Source organism: Bos grunniens, chromosome 21 (assembly GCF_055505025.1).
Source record: "Bos grunniens cultivar Pamir isolate PY7600 chromosome 21, Bosgru_T2T1.0, whole genome shotgun sequence".
Taxonomy (NCBI): Eukaryota; Metazoa; Chordata; class Mammalia; order Artiodactyla; family Bovidae; genus Bos; species Bos grunniens.
This window is the reverse complement of record NC_141185.1, coordinates 50,145,482-50,165,309: the sequence shown is the minus strand read 5'-3', so window position 1 is coordinate 50,165,309 and position 19,828 is coordinate 50,145,482. Positions and strand designations below refer to the sequence as shown.

Genomic DNA, 19,828 nt, shown 5'->3' with positions numbered 1-19,828 from the left:
CTTCCCCACTGGGGCAGGGAGACTCCAACCCAGCATGACTCTAGGGTGGCGTCATGAGGAACCACAGAATAAATTGACATCATGTTTAATTTTTTAGCTTCAAAGCTGCGATCCAGATAAGAGTCCAAAAACATCTAGAAAGTAGTCCTACCTGAGTGAGGATTTTCCTGGCCTGGGAGACTGGTTAGCAGCTTCCAAGCTGGGAAAAGGGATTGGAAATGAACAAGGATGCTGTGTCTGAGGCTGAGGTGGAGGCTTTCAGGGTATCCAGGGAGGGGATGGGGATGGACAGATGACTGGGCCTTTTTTAAGGGCAGGGGCTGGAAGAGGAGGCCCCTGCTGGACCCCAAGGAGGAGACAACCCTGAGGATGCTCCTGGGAGATGGGTGGGGGTCAGGAGGGCAGAGTGAGGATGACGGGGGCGGGCAGGATCCCAGAGTCCCAGTGGCCCTGAGGCAGCCCAGTAGGGGTCTTCTGACCCAGAAGGGAGGCAGGCATGGAGCCAACCTTCCCATGGAGGAGGGGCCTGGACTGGAACTGAGACAGGAGAACAGGGGCCTGAAGGGTTTTCAGGGCTGTGACAGGGACACGTGGCCAGAGTGGCAGGGACCCTGGAGACCACGGAATTGCCCAGGTCACCTGCCCAAGACAGTCCCTCCAGCCAGGGCTGCAGTCCTGCTCACACAGGGGCTCCTCCAGGGTCCAGTGTGTGGGGGAGTGAGGCCCCTCCCAGCCCACCCCCTCCTCAGGGACACCTGCCCTGTTTCCAAGGGACTATTTGCTGAGAGGCCCCCAGGGCTGAAGGGCCAGCACCCTGAGCCCCAGCCAGCTTCCTGACATCAGGGGCCCTGTCTCCTTTGCTAATAATAAACCCTAGGGAAGGCCATGGCTTGACAACGAAGCAGGCAGGAATGTGGAAGTTCTGGAGATGGAGGCACTGTTGTGCTTGTGTGAGCCATCCAGGGAGGCTCTATGCCTTTCTCTTCTAAACAACTATTTACTGTGTGTTCACTGTGTGCCAGGCACTGCAGATCCCACAGCAAAACCCAATTCCTGCCCTGAATGAGCACCTGAATCAACGCAAAGACATCCTGTCTAGAGCAGGTGAGCAGAGGAGAGCCAAGGACTCTTGAGGACTTTTCGGAGAACTCTCCAGCTGAGCAGAGATTGAAATTCTCTGTGCAAGTCCAGAGAGCAGGGCAAGTGGACTTTGCACCCCTTAAGGAATGAAAGCTGCTGCAAAATAAGATGGCCCACTGTGGGAGGTGATGTTGTTAGAGCCTTTCTGGACAAGCTGTTGAACCAGTCTTTGGGGAGGGGGATGTGACTGATGGTTCCCAAAGAGTATCCCATGGAATACTAGTCCATGATGTTCCATGGAAAAAAACAGTTCCCTGATTATACAAGTCTGGGAATCACTTACTGCTATAGATCTCTTTTAGTCCTAAGAAGTCCTGCAAAAAAGAAATCTGTTTAACTTTTTAACCCAGCTTTAGGTGTATTTGGCCAAATAAATTTTTCTTATTTTAAAATACGAATTTTATTTTATTGCTTCTTAAGATTTTCCTGCCACGAGGACCACCTCCTGGGAGCCCTTCCCCTCCATCCAACCCACCTCTGGGTGAAGATCACATGCTTCCTCCCAGTACAGGAGTGAGGGGCAGCAGAGGGGGTCCTTCCCCTCCCCTCCCCCAGAGCTCTGCTTGCCTGGCTCCTCTGGCCCTGGTGACTCTAGGATGCTGGGCTCTGAGGCTTTGTGGCTGCGAACCGGCAGGAAGAAGGCTTGAGATGAGTTTGCCAGTTATTTAAAGGGCTGCTGGTCTTAATGTATGCCTCCCCACTGACACACACACACACAACCACACACAGTCAGTATGCACAAAGCACACACCTTTAAAGAGAGGCATCCAAGGGCTGGCAGGGCCCCTTTAAGACCTAGGCTCTTTCTGATTTCTAGTCAAGTTTGGGCAATTAGAACCTGTGGATTTTGTTGGTTTCATTTTCATTTTGTTTATTTTATCTTTGAGGTTTTTAAAAAAGAACATTGTGGATATGGAAGAAAGGACAAGATTTCCATGGTTGACAGCAGGGGCTGATGGGGATTGGAAACTCCAGGTAATTAAAAGAAACCATACATATTTTTTTCTGCATTTATATAGGTCACTTTATGCCTGAGTCTCAGAAAAGCAGAACACAGTGGCAAAAAGCCACTGACATGTGTGTGCACACACACACTCAAGCACTGCAATTCACTTGACTACAGCAGCTGAAATCCCCACTCAGTCAACCCACCTTCCCCAGAAAAATAGAAAAGAAATTTCACCTTTAAGAACAGGTCCATTCAGTCAATTTTGTCCTCCTGACCAGAAAAAGAAAACAAATGATCCCAGGCAGGCTGACATCAGCTTTAAGGCTGGCAGGGCCATGCTCTTCTCCCTGCAGAGGCGGGACCTGCAGTTTTGATCACTGAGGCAGGAGGGCCACATCGCTGCCCCTCACCAACGTTGCAGACAGCTGTCTTCAAGACTCTGGGGTTCTTCACCAGCTCCTGCTTCGATTCCCCAGACGGTAGTTGGGATGGGGAGGCATTCAGCCTTTGCTTCCTTTAAGATGGCTTCTGTAGGCAGTGGGTTTTCAGTAAGCTTGGAAAAATTCTAGAGCCAATGTCAGACGGGGCCAACCACCAGCTGGGGCCTAGGGACCCAGGGACTCTGCTTCAAGACTCCCACCCACTGGAAATTACTGACCTCCAGAGACTTTTTTTTTTTTTAACTTAAATGGGAGACATACTGTACACAAAGAAAGAGGACCCAATGCCTAGCTACCCACCCCCATCCCCAAACCCATCACACATGTACCAGAGGGACAGACTTGATTTGGCAACAAGGCCTCTCCGGAAGCCCAGGGCGTGAACAGCTGCACAGAGGGCTGTGTGCTGTGGAGTCAGCACCTTAGGAGGTGGGAGGCAGTGGTGGGCAGAGAAGGAAGGAGTCTTAGGTCCTGATGGATCAGAAGAAGGAAAATGGGGATAGGTGGTCAGGACACACGAGATGAGAAAACCAAGGATGACCAGGAAAGGGGTAAAAAACAGAAAATGTAGAAAAGATGAGAGAGCAGCAAGAGAAAAAGGCAAAACAGGATGTGGGCAACCAAAGAAAACAGGAAGGAGATAGAGCAGAAGGTGGGAAGGAAAAGGGAAAGGGAGTGAGATGAATGCAGAAGGACGTGAGAAGGGAGAGAGGAGAGCTGGAAAGAGGACATCAGAGCTTGGTAATGAACTTCAGGTGAGACAAGGGAGGAATTGGGAGCCCTTGGGCAAAGCCTCAGCCACTGTTAAAATTCAGGCGGGCAGAGAACACCAGGTCAGTCACATAAATCAGCAGGTTGATGGCTGTCAAACTAACCACAGCCAGTTGTTGGTCCCAGATGCACACGGAGGTGGGAATTCGACTGCTGCAGTTCACGCCACTGGACCGCTGGAGCTGCCTGCCCAACTCCTCGTTGAACTGGTAGAGCGGCCAGAGGAGCAGAGCAGTGGTGTAGAGGAGGACGGAGAGCAGGGTCAGCACAACCTGGAAAACGGAGAAGGGGATGGACGGCCTGCTGTCGCACTTGCCCAGGTTCAGCAGGATGGCCACGGATGACAAGACGAAGCAGATGGAGTACACGGCCACGCACCACTCCAGGGCCGGCTGGTGCAGGTACAGGGAGGTGTTGCTGAGGAAGACAAAGATGACACAGGCCACGACGGTCTCCAGCCCCTTAAGCAGGCCTGGCACGGTGGCCATATAGCCTGTGATCATGTTGGGCTGGGCCCTAGTCCAGGTCACATCCATGGCATAAGCCACAAAGGCGATGCAGGAGAATGCAGTGGAGATGATGGTGCGGTCCCAGTCGTGGCTGTTGGAGAAGAACTGAATGTAGATGATGGGGTAGATGATGGAGGCCGAGAGGCAGAGGAGGGCGGAGTAGCAGTTGCAGGTGATGAGAAAGTTGTCCCAGGAGAAGGGGAAGTGGCCCTCCAGCCCGCATAACTCAACTATGAGGATGAGGAGGGTCAGGACGAAGCAGAAGCACCAGATGAACATGGACCAGTTACCTATGGCCCCCTTCCAGGTGCCCACGCTGGCCCCCAGCGAGAAGGCCATGCAGGTGGAGAACAGCTGCAGCTGTCGGAGGCAGCAGCCCATAATGGTCGGGGAGCCCAGGGCCTGAGGACGATCATGTGGTAGTCGTTCTGGTCCTACTGGTCACCAGTGTGGCAGAGGTCTTAGCTGAGGATCCACCCGAGAAAGGTCCAGCCCTGGAGATGGATTAAGTCAGATGCCAGGGAAAGGCTCAGGGGCCTGTGATGGCTGAGGCTCAGGATCTGTGGAGTTGGAATCAATGGCTCAGACACTCGGGTAACAGCACAGCCACTCCTGAACGGTTCTCCTTCACGCATCACCCTTGACCTTGTCACAAGACTTGTCTTATCCCAAAGCTCACAGCTGGGTTGGGTCTGGCATCAGACCATGAACATTTCTTCACCTCTTTCTGCTGCATGCCATTATCTATGGAGACACAGAGTAGCCTGACCCTTATCTGCAACCCCAACCTTTCAAAATTCTGAAAATTGAACAAGAATTTAAAAAAAAAAATTGTTTGGTAACAAAATTTGAACTGAACAGACCCAGACCATTTATGGTCTTTATTTCATGTCGTGTGAATGTTCAAAATTCAGTTGCAGAAACACCAATGTGTTTGATTACAAGGTGTTTCAGACCCCAGTGGGGTATTATGTCATGTAGGATAGATGCACCATGTTACATAAATGAAGCTGAAAAACTCGGAGTCCTGGAGCACATCTGCCCCACAGGGTTTCAGAAAAGGGACTGTGGATTGTACTGCTAACCCCATTTTACAGACAAGAAAACTAAGGTTGGGGGAATTAAGTCCTTCCCTAAGGTGGCACTGGAGAAGGAAATGGCAACCCACTCCAATATTCTTGCCTGGAAAATCTCATGGACAACGGCCTGGTAAGATATAGTCCATGGGGCTGCCAAGAGTCAGACACGACCGAGCACACTCGCATACTAAGGGTGCATGACTAGGAAATGGGAACCCAAATAACAGTGCCAAAGCTGCGGGTTTGAAGGCTTTGCTCTATAGCCCACATGTCAAAAGGGCCCATGGGTGGGAGCTCAGGACCAAAGCTCAAGGCTCTGGGACCCAGGATACACTTTCAAGGCCACGGCCTCCTTCCACAGCAACCTGAAGACCTACGGGTCCCAGCCTTTACTCCCTGCAGCATCACTAGAAGGAGCTGCCATCTGAGGGGACACAACCCCACCCGGAGGAGGGCAGCTTCAGGGGTGAACAGGGAGGAGCCCTGGGGTGAGAGCAAGGCCGTGGGGACAGGATGACATGAGAAGTAGGGACTGTTCTGAATCCCTCCCCCGAGTTTTACCTTAACATGTGACTCTTGCACATTGGGGAAGGGAGACCCCAATCCAGCATGACTCCAAAGTAGAGGATCATGGGGGAACCACAGAATAAATTAACATGTCTGGCTCTTAAGCTCCAAAGCTGCCATCCAGGTGGAAGTCTGGAAAGATCTAGGAGGAGTCCTACCTGAGCAGGATTTTCCTGGCCTGGGAGACTGGTTAGCAGCTTCCAAGCTGGGAACCAAGGGATTGAAAATGAACAAGGATGCTGTGTCTGATGCTGAATGGAGCCTTTCAGGGCATCCCAGGGAGTGGGTAGGGATGGATGGATGATCAGCCCCTTTTTAAAGGCAAAAGCTGAAAGAGGAGGCCCCTGCAGGACCCCTGGGAGGGGCCAGCCCTGAAGATGCACTGGGATTGTGGCAGGGCTGGGGGGAACAGACTGGAGTTGACTGGGGGCATTCCAGGGTCCCAGGGACCCTGAGGCAGTCCAGTAGCTGTCTTCTGACCCAGAAGGGATGCAGGCATGGAGCCAACCTTCCCCATGGAGGAGGCCTGGAGTGGAACTGAAGAAGCCCCATGAAAGCCTCAACATGTCTGAAATGCTATGAATTGTGAGCCCCGAGAAGTGTCCCTGGACAGTGACATGCCATTTTCACCATCTCACCTTATAGCCCAGTGTTTGGCTCCCTTGTGTCACCATGGAGTCCCTCTGAGCACCACACATTCTGGAGAAATCCTTACAGATGTGACAGAGCCAGCCTGGCCTCTGGGAGCCAGAGTGGTGTTAAGGACTCAGGCCAGAGCTATTACTCAAACAAACCAACAATCTCAGGACCAGAATAGCAGCAATTATTTAAGTATTCTTGGAAACACCAAAATTTTCTTTCTTCTAGTTTGTACTAATTTTTTCCTCTGGGCTGCAGAACAGACTTGCATTGTCAGCACAACAGCACCAGCTCCCTCATTCCACCCTCCCTTCCCCAAGACACACCACACACACACACACACACACGCGCGCTCAGAAGAGAAACCCATGAGGCAGAGGCTTCTGTGAGTTCATAGAAAGCCCACGACCCAGGGAACTGGAGCCCATCCTCTGTGAGCCCTGGTCAGTGTGGTGGAACCCAGCTCTCCTGTGAGATGCAGCAGGTGGAGGAACCAAGGTTGCCAGAGAGGGGTGTTGGGGACAACAGCTGGAGAAAAGGGTCCTCCTCAAACAGTTCAGAGCCATGGAAAAGCCGCCCAGCATACTTAACTACACCTTCTTTGCCCACAGTGGATGCAGAGATCCACTTGATCTCCTCAGACAGTAGGTGGTGCTCTTGTATCTGGTACTCAGCACGGTGGACACACTCCCTCCCCTACCTGAGGCCTGACACTCAGGTGCCTCTCCCATAATGGCCCCTGAGGACCAGTAGCTGCCACCTAGAACCAGCTTCTCCAGGAACAGCAGCCTCCCTCCTGTCTCCATCACCAATCACATTAGTGAGGGCCCCAGTGACTGTCAACACATCACCAGGCTTTTACCGGGGTCTCCAGTGACATCACCTCCTCCGCCCAGCTCCCCATTTTCCAGTAATTGTGCCCAGAGCATGCAAGCTAATTGAAACAAGACGTGGACTTTTGTGCTAAAGTAGCCTTCACCAGAGAGGCAAGGGCGGCTTCTGGAAAATGTTAATGCTGTTTCCTGTTGGATGCAAATCCTGCTTGGAACTTAGCTTCAAACGAAACCTCATCTGTAAAATGAGGGGGTTGGACAATCCCGAAGAGCCATGCTGGCTCTGAGAGTTTATGCTACTGTGAAAAAAATTCCAACTGAGCCCTGGGTCGGGGAGCCAAAGGCTACTTCTGGTTGGCAATGGTGTTGTCACAAAGTGGCTGCAAATCAGTTTTTATTTTAGGCCCTGCAGCTGATAGATTAATTTCTATTTTGTGGGACGTACTCTGAATAATTCCATGAAAATCTTTCCACTGACATCACCAACCACCAGATAGGAGGTCCCCAATGTGCAAACCTCAGGCTGAGTTACTTTTCGAAGACTTGGGTCCAGGTAGAAAAAATGGTTGTTTATGATTGGGACCCCCTAATTGCTATGGAAACCAAGTTTCTCCCTCTCTATCCTCTTCAGGAGGTGTAAGCTTCAGAGGGTTTCCCACTTACCCATGCCCAGAACCGAACTTAAGAAGTCCAATCTTGGGTCAGGCAAATCCACCAGATATTAAAGACAGACAAAAGTTCTGTGCTCTGGACAGCCGGACAACCTGAATTTGGGAGGTGTGCACTTCACTGCTATATAATTTTGGCTTGGAGGTTTATTGTTTGTTTGTTTGGTTAATTATTTCTTGTGGAATTTCTCCACGTAGGTCCAGTCTTCCTGAGACTTCCTAAGTTCTTTATTTGGAAAAGAAAAAGATCCTTTTAAAAAAGAGAGAGAGAGAGAGAGAGAGAGAGAGAAAAGAGGTTTATAATCATTTCAGCTGGGAGACCCAAACTGCTGAGTAGAGAAATGCGTTTAGAGATCAGCCAGGTGTGAGATGAACCACAGCTAAGACCAGCAGACGATTTCTAAATCGACAAAAGCAAAGAGCTTTCTCTTTACTCCACTTCGAAATTCTTTGGAACCTCCACACTGAAAGAAGTCTGAGAAGTCACCTGGTATATCCACCCAGGTTATGGCAGCCTGTGTTCCTCCATCCTTGGCAACTGTCAGCCGACTCTCTGCTTCCCTGGGCAGTCAATTCTATATTCTTATAACTTGGCTGAAAAAAACCTCCTGAGGTTCTTAGAATGAGCTGAAATCAGCCTCCCTGTTACTCCCATTCACCAGTCACAGGTTTGTTCTCAGAAGGACCGTGCAGAGAAAAAAGTACAAACTCTAGTCCCAGTGAGCTTGGACAGTACTATTGGCCGCGGGTGCCATGTCATCTTCTCTTCTGGATGAATACCCTTAGTTCTTTTCATCACTCCTCATTTTCAGGCATTTCCAGGCCCTTCACCCTCCTGGCCACCTGCCTCTGGATGCTTTCCAAACCGTTGGCTTCCTTTTCACGCTGTGATTGGAATTCTGTTCTGATGATCTGAATTCTGAGTTGATGGACTGACGGATGTAGAAAGTGAAAGTCACTCAGTCGTGTCCGACTCTTTGCGACCCCATGGACCATACAGTCCATGGAATTCTCCAGGCCAGGATACTGGGGTGGGTAGCCTTTCCCTTCTCCAGGGGAATCTTCCCAACACAGGGATCGAATCCAGGTCTCCCACATTGCAGGCAGATTCTTTACCAGCTGAGCCACAAGGAAAGCCCAAGAATACTGGAGTGGATAGCCTATCCCTTCTCCAGCGGATCTTCCCGACCTAGGAATCAAACCAGGGTCTCCTGCATTGCAGGTGGATTCTTTACCAACTGAGCTACCAGGGAAGAGATAAGCTCAAACCTGAAACTGCGAAGCCACATACGGGTGGCTCACCAGAAACGGGCTACAGGGACATGTCCTGTCATGAAAGGACATCTTTGAGTTGCTTGCAAACACTATGGCATGTTGTCTACAATGAGAAACACATGCTGAAGTGAAAGTGTTAGTCACTCAGTCGTGTCTGACTCTTTGCGACCCCATGGACTGTAACCTGCCCAAGAATCCATGTAGGTTCTCCAGGCAAGAATACTGGAGTGAGTTGCCCTCCTATAGGGAAATCTTCCCAACCCATGGATCAAACCCAGGTCTCCTGCGTTGCAGACAGATTCTTTACCATCTGAGCTACCAGGGAAGCCCCAACCACATGCTACGTATCCTTAAGTGTCTCTAGAGAATCAGAGTATAGTTGGAAGTGATTCCTTTTTCCTTCAGTGAACGCTTAGTATGAATCTTCTAAGATTCTATCTCTGATCATAGATGAAAGGCTTTGGAGCCATGATAATAGATGGTCCAGTCTCTAACCTCAAGGAGATTCACTGGGATAATCTACAACAGCTTAATTGGCCCAGGTGTGCTAGCTCTAAACAACTTTGGAAGAATTCTGCTTGTGATTTTAATAAAAAGCATAATCATAGATGACCATAGATGATTGAAGATGGAAGGACTCTCAGAAAGCTTGAATTGATGTCCCTTGGTTTATAGACGTGCAAACTGAGCTCCAGAATTTGTAACTCATCCACCTGGCCATCTATCCTTCTATCCATCGACACAACAAATGTATTTATTTAGCAGCCGCAATTTGCAAGTAATATATTTGGGGGGAGTCCAAAGTGAACAGCAATACCAGATAAGGGGTAGGAAGTAACTTTGTTGGTATATGGATAAAAAGCTCGTATTGAATGATCTGGCCAACATAATCTGGTTGGTTGACAGGCATCAAAGCCAGGACTCGAAACCAGGTCTTCTGCTGTCTGGCACAGGGCTTTTCCAAAGCACATGCTTTCACCAGTAAATGACTGATGGTAGACAATAGAGCATCTGCTCTATATCAGGGAACCCTGTCCTGATGGAATCCTATTTAGACATTTCAGACAATACATCTGTAATGGTGAATGTGCTGGTTGCACAGATGTAGTGCTTCACCACTGAAAAGCACGATGCAGAAGATAAACATCATTTCTGTCCATCTTCCAGAAGCATAGACAGTCTCTCCTTAACTCCTTCATTCATGACTCCTCCTTGCCAACAGTTTACCAAAACTCTCTCCCAGGATCCACCAGAGAGCAAATCCAACTTGTTTTCTTTAACTTTCCTGCTCTTTGAGCTCCATGAGATAGGATGCTATTGGCTTTCCTGAACATCCTCCTTCCTTGGTTCCCATATCCTTCTCTCTTAAGTCTGCCCACTTGCTGACACTATCCCTTGTCAGGCCCTTAACCATGAACATTATCAAGAATATTACCTTGTACATTATAGCTTCTGGATAAATGTATTTGTTGAGTGGATGGATGGTTGGATGGATGGATGGATTGCTATGTGAATTAATGACAAATTCTGGAGCCCAGTTTGCCCATTTATAAACCAAAGGATATTAATTCAAGCTTCCGAGGGTTCCCCATTCTTCATATTTTGCCATAATGTCTCTCTTTTGAGGACTGACTCATTCACAAACTATCGGCTATCATCTCTATGTATGAAGTTTCCAAATCTACATCCCCACCTTAACAAGAACCCTTTGTTCCACTTGGCTCTTGTTCTGCTGCTTCAAACCCAACAGATCTCTGATCAAGCCATCCTTGTCTGATCCCCAGTCTGCAAGCTGAACATCCATCTCTTTTCCACAACCCTGACCAGCAGCCCTCCCTTTCAGACTCATTCTCTTAGTCCATCAGGCTCAAAACATTGAGACAAAATTCAATTTTCCTCTCTTAAATAAATGAGTCATCTACATAAAGTCATTAGAGATATCTCTCTCAGATAAGCTTAATTTTATCCATCCATCTATCTGTGAATCCATCCTTCATCCTTTGAGAACATCCCAGCTTTCTCTGGGATGACCACATCACGTGTCAGATAAGCCAGATCCCTCTCCTGAAAGTTCAGGGTGATGTCACATCTCAGCTAGAATTGCTGGTGTATGCATCCCTCAGGCATTTGAGCCATGCCCAGCCAGATGCTTCCCTCACCTTCTTTTCACCCTTGAGTACAAGTCCAAGACTGAGAGCATGTGCAAGGCCACAGAGATGCCTCCCCATCAGACGTCTTGCTAGAGAGCACATGGCCCTCTTGCTCCTCTGGGAAGGGAAACTCTCCAGGGGCTCAATGGGCTATAACCAGACCCTGTTTAGAATAGGCAGCTGAGAGTTCAGGGTTCCCCGGGGCTGAGCAGTCACCCCTCCAGTGCAGCCCACTCCCAACTCCCTCCCTCCTTGACCTCATAGCCCCTATCCCCAACTTCCGTTCCTGACACCAGCATCCAGACCTTCTCTATGATTGTCTGCAAAGAGACGGAGGGATGAGGGGGGCTGTATACTAGTTAAACATCTTTGTTTTTATATTTTTTTTTCTGGACTTATATTTTAATGTTTTGTACGATCTGTGTTTCCCAACTTCATATAATCTATAGATCTGCGACTCTCCTCTATGACTGCAATAGGACATTCATTTTTATATACGAAATCTTACTGTTTTATTACCCCAACTTCTTCAACATTAAAAAATGAATTAGCTATAATCTCTATCAACAACTTCAAATCATTTCTGGTGAGAAAGTGAAGTTGCTTAGTCGTGTCTGACTCTTTGTGACCCCGTGGACTGTAGCCTGCCAGGATCCTCCATCCATGGAATTTTCCAAAATAATTTCATTTTATTTATTTTTGGCTGTGCTGGGTCTTCGTTGCTGCAAGGGTTTTTCTCTACTTGCAGCGAGCACAGGCTACTCTCTAGTTGGGTGTATGGGCTTCTCATTGCGATGGCTTCTCTTGTGGAGAACAGGCTTTAGGCATGCAGGCCTCAGTGGTTGCAGCACCGGGGCTCAGCAGTTGCAGTTCCCGGGCTCTAAAATAAGGCTCAGTAGTTGTGGTGCATGGGCTTACCTGCTTGGCAGCATGTGGGATCTTCCTAGATCAGGGATCGAACCCATGACTCCTGCATTGGCTGCTGGATTCTTATCCACTGAGCCACCAGGGAAGCCCCAGTCAAACATCTTTAACATGGAGGCAAATATCCAGGAGAAAGCCCCTTTGGGGAGTGTTGCGGCATGCAAAGTGGCTAGCATCCAGGCATGACCTCCCATGTACTCATGTAAAGATATTTCCAGTCTGATTGCAGTATACCTGCATCCAGATTTCCAGACTGACAGAAAATTGGAGCTTTGAGGGCCCTCAGCAACCAACCAATTCAATCCCTGCCCTGTGCAGATGAGAAGACCAAGGCTCAGTGACCTCCCACGGTCATTCAGTGAGGCAGAGACAAAGCTGGAACTAGAAGACAGAGGGCCAGTGTGACAGGCAGGATAGTGACAGCAAGCCACCCACTCACTGAGATAGACCCCACAGCAGCTGGGGGTTCTGGGTTCTCCTCCTTAAACTTTGAGTAAGAGAGCTTCTGCTGGTGGAGCCAGGTGGGTGGTGTGAGCCCAGAATGGCAGTAGAGAACTGGGGTGGGGGTCTGAGTGGGGTGGGGAGCGTGTCCAGTGAGAGAGAACCCATGCTTGGCCTGGGAGCCTAGCACAGTGGGAGAGGCAGACAGAGAACAGCCCCACAGGGACTTGAACTTCATCTTCCCCGCCAGGAGCCTGATCACCTGGGAAGCCAGTCAGTTTCGCAGAAGGGCCCCTCCCTGGCCTCTCTGCCGGCTCACAGGGACGGCTGGCCAGGAGGCAGTCCTTCCACCCACGGCTTCCATGGCTGCCCGGGACTCGGGCATCCTGCCCTCTCACCTCACCCCTCGCATCCAGACGTGCTCAGGAGGCAGGCTGTCTTTGCCAAGGGCCCTCAGAGGTCCAGACGATCTTGATCCAGTTCCAGGGACTGAGTCTCCCAGTGTACCGAAAAATAGAAAGATGCCAAACAGGGCTCCAAAAATTGAGGTGTGTTTAAAGCATTTCCTGTGAACAAATTAACACTCTTCACACACACACACACACACACACACACACACCCCAAACATAAAGCAACATAATCATGCTATTCACAAAATAATCATAGAAATTATATAAACATTCAGAGCGCCCCCCCATCGACCCCCAACTTGGCAACATGGCCTAGCAGTGAACAAGGATTTAAAGTTGTATGGTGAAGGTCGGCCTCAGCAACTCTCTATGACTGCATGTGTGAAACTTCTCTCAACGTGAGTTACATCTCAAGTCGAGACGGGGACTAAATGGCTCTTGGGTCCCAGGCCCTCTCCTTCGGTCAGCTCCACACCGAGGTGTGCAGTTGAGGGACCGAACCTGAGAGTGACGGGGCCCCGCGGGGACTGGGCCTGACCTGGCGGCCTCCACACCCACACCCAACCCCAAGCCCGTACCTCAGGGAGAGAGGGAGGGAAGCCAGGCTGCCCCCAGGGACAGTGCAGGAGCCTGGGCTGCCGGTGGGCCGCCAGGCCTGGCTGAATGAAGCCTTTTCATAGCACACCACCCAGGAGGGGGGTGTGATCCCTCCCCAGCCACACAGAAGCCTCTCAACCCAGGCAGCACAGTGCCCTGTTCACACAGCTCAGGAAACAAAATAAATATATTCTCCCCTGAAGACCCCACAATGGGGCTTTTTCACAGCACAGAATCAGAAACGGCCCTCTCGCTCTCCACCCGGCTGACAGGCTACTGGTCCCTATAGCCTTTGCCTGACCCTTTCTAGACTAGCCAGGGTTCCCTAGTAGCTCAGACAGTAAAGAATTTGCCTACAATACAGGAGATCCAGGTTCAAACCCTGGGTAAGGAAGATCCCCTGGAGAAGGGAATGGTTACCCACTCCAGTATTCTTGCCTGGAGAAGGGAATGGTTACCCACTCCAGTATTCTTGCCTGGAGAATCCCATGGACAGAGAAGCCTGGCAAGCTACAGTCCATGGGGTCACAAAGACTGGGACACCTCTGAGCGACAAACACTTTCTAGACTCAGGGTCCACCTGGCCTAGCCTAGGCCTGTCTTTCTACTTTCTGGTCAAGTCCTTGTATGGTCAAGTGGCCTCCTGGGTAGGTATTGGGAACAATCTGTAAGAATTTGGAGAAAGGAAGGAGACAGGACCCAATGCTTATTGATTTTCTACTAAGTGTCAGGAAAGTGAGGGACATGCTTACCTGCCCTGGATGGTATACTTCCCTCTGTCTGGAATGCCATCTTCCTCTCCACTCTACTCTCTCTAAAATCATGGGGAATAGTAAAAAACAAATAGATAATATCCGCTGAGTGCTGACTCCAAACCAAGCACTTTTTGGAACTCAAGCATCGCCTCTTACAGGAAGCTTTCCCTGACTTCACTCAGCATTGAGATCATCTGTCTAAGAATCTCTCTCCGACTGGATGGGGAAGGCCTAGAGGTCATGGCCTTGCACTCCATTTCTGAGTACCTGGGTTCCTTCCCAGAGATGACCCCTAAAGGTTGGGTGAATGTGATTGCCTCTAGTTTCCTCACCAATACAGTTGCTTATAGAGCGCCTTGAACTAGTGCAAGCCCTGAGCCATAGAGACTAATGGTTACAGTCTTGGAGTCAGCATCCTAGCTGTTAGGCCTGGGCCAATTCAACCATCTAAGCCTTTCTTTTCTTTTTTTTTGCTTTATTTGCATTTGTTGCTGTTTTAGCTTTTAATTTCAAGCACAACAAGTTGGTTAATGATATCCTTTAGCTCAAAATATATGATCATCATTAGTGCAAAGCTCTTTCTTGTTTCTTTTTATAGCTTTAATTGACATAGAATAAGATTTAAAGTGTGCAATTTGGTGAGTTTTGGCACGTTCATACACTTGAAGAACCCATCACCATAACCCAGGTAGTGAACAAATCCTTCCACAAGTTTCTTCGTGCCCTCTGGTCATCTCTCCCCCCACCACTCCCCTCCTCCTATCCCCCACTCTGGGGGCAACCACTCATCTGCTTTCTGTCACTACAGATTAGTTTGTGTTTTCTAGAAATGTATATAAATAGAATCATACTATCTGGACTCTTTCATTCTGCGTAATTATTTTGCAAGTCATCCATACTGTTGTGTGTATCGTGGTTTTTCCTCTTTTATTGTTGAGAAGCAGTCTATTGTAGTTATAGTACAATTTGCTCAACCACTTATCTGTTGATGGACACTGGAGTGGTTCCCATTTTGGGTCTATTACAAATAACGTGAATATATATGTAGAAAACTTGGTGTGAACATATACTTTCATTTCTCTCTCGAAGTAGAATGACTGGTCATATTTTATTTTCTTCTTCATTCCCAACCTTTACTCTCCCTCTCCCTTAAGCACCCACTCTGATATTTAACGTATTCCCTTAACTATGAATAAATTATCATAAAATGAGCAGAGCTGTTGTGTTCGTGGTGGGCGGTGGGGGGTTAGCTTATGTACCTTGCTGTAAATCTAGTTGTTTCTTACCTTTTTCACTTGATCTTATTTTGGAAGCTCCACTGTGTATACTCTTCAATTAGAAGTTTGTTATTTCTAATTACTGTGCAGCATTCATAGTGTGAACCCATCACTTTATTTATCCTTCCCTTTAAAAGAAATATTTATTTGGCTGCACTGGGTCTTAGAAGCAGCACACTGATCTTCATTGCTGCATTCGGGCTCTAGTTTCCCAGTCAGGGATCGAACTCAGCCCCCCTGCACTGGGAGCTCAGAGTCTTACCCACTAGATCACCAGAGAGGTCCCTATCCCTCCCTTTGATCAACTCCAAGGTTTGCGCCCAATCCAGCCCTCCCATAAATGATGCCACAGGGAATATGTCATCCTTCCAGTCCCCTTGCTGATCTGTACAAGCACTGAGTTGGATATCTGGGTCCCAAGGTGTGCACTTACTTTATATCACTCAGCTCTGCTGGCTTGACTATTTTCTCACCACCTGAGCCAACTAGTTAACTGCCTGCCCTTCAGCAGTGCTCCAGCCCCATCTCCCCACATCCCGGCCAGTGCTGAACACCCGTTTGCTTTACTGATCTTTGCCATTCTGATGGGTGTCAAGTGATATCATGTTTCAATGTATATTCATCTTATTACTAATGAGATTGAGCATCTTTTCTTCTTTTTTAAGATTTTTTTAATATGGACCATTTTTTAAAGATTTTATTGAATTTGCTACAATATTGCTTCTGCTTTATGTTTTGATTTTTTGGCAGCAAGGCATGTGGGATATTAGCTCCACAGCCAGGAATCGAACTTTACCCTCTGCATTAGAAGGTGAAGTCTTAGCCACTGGACTGCCAGGGAATTCCAGAGCATCTTTTCAATTACTTGTTAGCTCTTAGGATTTCTTATTCTGTGAATTACCAATTTGCATTCTTTGCCTATCAAACTTTGTACTTCCTAACTTTTCCTTACTGAGAGGCAGGAGTTCTTTGTTTTGCTTTGTTTGTATTGAGATATGACAGCATATTAAAAAGCAGAGACATTACTTTGCCAACAAAGGTCCATATAGTCAAAGCTAAGATTTTTTCAGTAATCATGTATGGATATGAGAGTTAGACCATAAAGAAGGCTGAGTGACAAAGAATTGATGCTTTTGAACTGTGGTGTTGGAAAAGACTCTTGAGAGTCCCTTGGCCTGCAAGATCCAACTAGTCAATCCTAAAGGAAATCAGTCCTGAATATTCATTGGAAGGACTGATGCTGAAGCTGAAGCTCCAATACTTTGGCCACCTGATGCAAAGAGCCAGCACACTGGAAAAGACCCTGATTCTGGGAAAGATTGAGGGCAGGAGGAGAAGGGGACGACAGAGGACGAGATGGTTGGATGGCATCACCAACTCAATGGACATGAGTTTGAGCAAGCTCCGGGAGATAATGAAGGACAGGGAAGTCTGATGTGCTGCAGTCCATGGGGTTGCAGAGTCAGACATGACTGAGTGACTGAACAACAATAACTTCTAAAAAGTAAAGTGCACAGATATTTAGTGTGGAACTTGGTTAGTTTCTACACATGTTTACACTGGTGTAACCATTGCCCAGATCAAGATTTAGAGCATGTCCAGCCCTCACAAAGTTCCTTGTGTCCCTCTAGTCAGCAACCTCTTAAGGTAGCCACTGTTCTGACCTTTATCACCTTAAATTATCCCTGAAACTTTATGTAAATGGAATTAAACAGTATGCACTTTTTTCACCAGCTATTATCTGTGAGACCCATCTGTGTTGCTGTCTGCAGCATTAGGTCATTCTTTTTCATTGCTGCATAATATTCCATCATGTGCCTGTACCACAATGAATTCACCCTTTTTCTTGTTGCTGGACATTTGGGTTATTTCCAATTTGGAGCTATTGTATATGAATAAAGCTTCTATTTATTTATTTGGCCGTTTCAGGTCTTAGTTGTGGCATACAGAATCTTTCACTTCAGTACACAGATTCTCTAGTTGTGCCTCAGGGGCCTAGGTGCTCTGAAGCATGTGGGATCCCAGCTCCCTGACCACGGATAGAACCCAAGCCCCTACACTGCAAGATGGATTCCCAACCACTGGACCACCAGTGAAGTCCTGTGAATAAAACTTCTAGAAACATTCTTGAACAAGCTTTTGGGTGGACATAAGTACCAAGTGCAGTTGGGAGTGGGATTGCTGCATCAGGTTTAGCTTTAACGGACACCACCAAGCATTTTCTAAAATGTTTGTTCCAACTGACACTCTTACCAATGGGATTTGAAAATTCAAGTTGCTCCTCACTCCTGACAATGCTTGATATTTTCAGTCTTTTTTAATTATAGCCACTCCAGTGGGTTTTGTAAGCGAGGTCTGTATATCCTAAGAGATTCACTTCTTTGGAGTTATATACTGTGTTGTAGATGTAATTTTACCCACTATCTTAGTCTATCCTGTACCACTGGTATCTGTCTTCTTATCTGTAAATGAGGATAATACCACCTACCTTCAAAACCTGGCAAAACAATAAACAGGTGCTCAATTCACGTTAGCAAGCATTTCTGTCTCCACCGTTAGACCGGTGCCCTTCCAGGGCAGTGCCTGGATCTTAATTTGTGTAGCAAACAGAGCCCAGCTCTGGGCCAACAAGGATTGGTTTTTCAATAAAGTTTGTTGATTGACTAAATGACCGAGCCTCCCAGAAGCAATCTCCAGACCGCAATTCAAAGATCTGAGGGAGGAAATGATGGGCTGTGGCAGTGAAATTGGAGGAACATTTCCCTTTCAGGCATCTAGCGGGTGGGGGAGCCCCCTCCTCCAGGCATGGGGCCCGGGACCTAGCGAGGAGGGATGGGGGTGGGTGGGAGCCAGGGCTGAGAAGTGGTAGTTTTTCCTCTTGAGTGCTCGCTGCCCGGGTGGGCGGCGCGGAGCCGGCCAGCTGCCGTCTGCCCCTCTGCCCGTCCCTTTTTTCCAAAGGCTTTGCCCAGAGGAGCAGGAGGAGGAGTAGAAGGAGGCGGCGGCGGCAGAGACTGTGGAGGAGGGCGCTAGTCTCGCCCCCGCGCGGCCACGGGAGCCTCCCTCGGGGCCTCGCTGCCCTGGGCGGGCGCTGCTGGACCGCGCGAGCCGCCGCTGGCAGCCAGACGGAGGCGCCTCGCCGCCTCGTCGCTCCGCCACCTGGCTGCCGCCTTCCCCGCCGCCGCGCCGCCCCCTCCGCCCGTAGAACAGCCCGCAGGCCAGAATGGGCAGCCACAGGGGCGCCGCCACCGCGGGCATCACCCTCCCCCGGCAAACAGCACTTCTTAGCTGGAGGGTTCGCCAGTCCTGCACTCAACCCTTATAGACTTACACTAGAGTTTAGGCCATCCTTCCCCTTTCCCACTAGGGCCTGAGGATGGGGAGGGGAAGCAACTGGTCTAAGATCGCATGGTGAATTAGGAACAGTCAGCACTAGGCTCAAACCCCCACTCCCTGTCCTGCCTGGCCTCTGCCCTATGGCCAACACACAAGCATTTTGCTCAAGTGTGCCTCCCCAATCCCCCTTGACTCCCCAAGCTGTCCCCCCTACTCCCACCCCCGCGTCCCCCACCCAATCCCCTCTCTGTGCATTACCTGGAGGCTGGCAAAAGCCTTCACAGGTCTCCTGCCTTCCTTCTTGTCCCCTTAACATACCATCCTCCATCCAGCAGCCAAAGTGATCTTTTAGAACAAGAATCTGATCACCACTCTGTTTTAAGCCCTGATGTCTTCCAGCATAGAGGGGAATATGGATGAAAACCTACCACATCCCCACACCTCCACTCCCGCCCCTACAACCCCAGGCCCCTGGGTTTACTCCTCAGACCTGTATATTCAGTCCCTTGACCTGGGCTTCAACTTGCCAGGTTCATTTACACCGCAGGGACCGCAGGGTCTTTGAACTTGCTGTTCCCTCTTCTCCCAAACACTCCTTCTTTAGGGGTTCTTAATCAGAAGAGTCTATGGATCGAGGTCAATTTCAGTTTAATTGTTTTCCTGTGTAACCCTGCATATATTGTTTTATGTGTTTAAAAACATCATTTGGGGAAGGGGTCCATCAGCTTCACTAGACTGTCCCAGCACCTATGGCACAGAAGAGTTTAGAAACCCCTACACCTTTGCAGAAAGGCAGAAAGTGAAGAGGAACTAAAGAGCCTCTTGATGAGGATGAAAGAGCAGAGTCAAAAAGCTGGCTTAAAACTCAACATTCAAAAAACTAAGATCATGGCATCTGGTCCCATCACCTCCTGGCAAATAGAAGGGGAAAAAAATGGAAGCAGTGACAGGTTTTATATTCCTGGGCTCCAAAATCACTGTGGATGGTGACTGCAGTGAAATTAAAAGAAATTAAAAGACGCTTGCTCCTTGGAAGAAAAGCTATGACAAACCTAGACAGTATATTAAAAA

The 19,828-nt window shown here is 48.7% G+C and overlaps 1 protein-coding gene across 1 annotated transcript; it reads right to left on the bottom strand.

Annotated features, from left to right (window-relative positions):
• Nucleotides 1-1,999: 1,999 nt before the first annotated feature.
• Nucleotides 2,000-12,328, bottom strand: LOC147349674 (myeloid-associated differentiation marker-like). The gene has a single exon (XM_086365334.1). It carries the CDS (start codon nt 4,188-4,190, stop codon nt 3,324-3,326), a length of 867 nt encoding a protein of 288 aa, XP_086221460.1. The 5' UTR covers nt 4,191-12,328; the 3' UTR covers nt 2,000-3,323.
• Between the last annotated feature and the right edge of the window lie 7,500 nt (nt 12,329-19,828).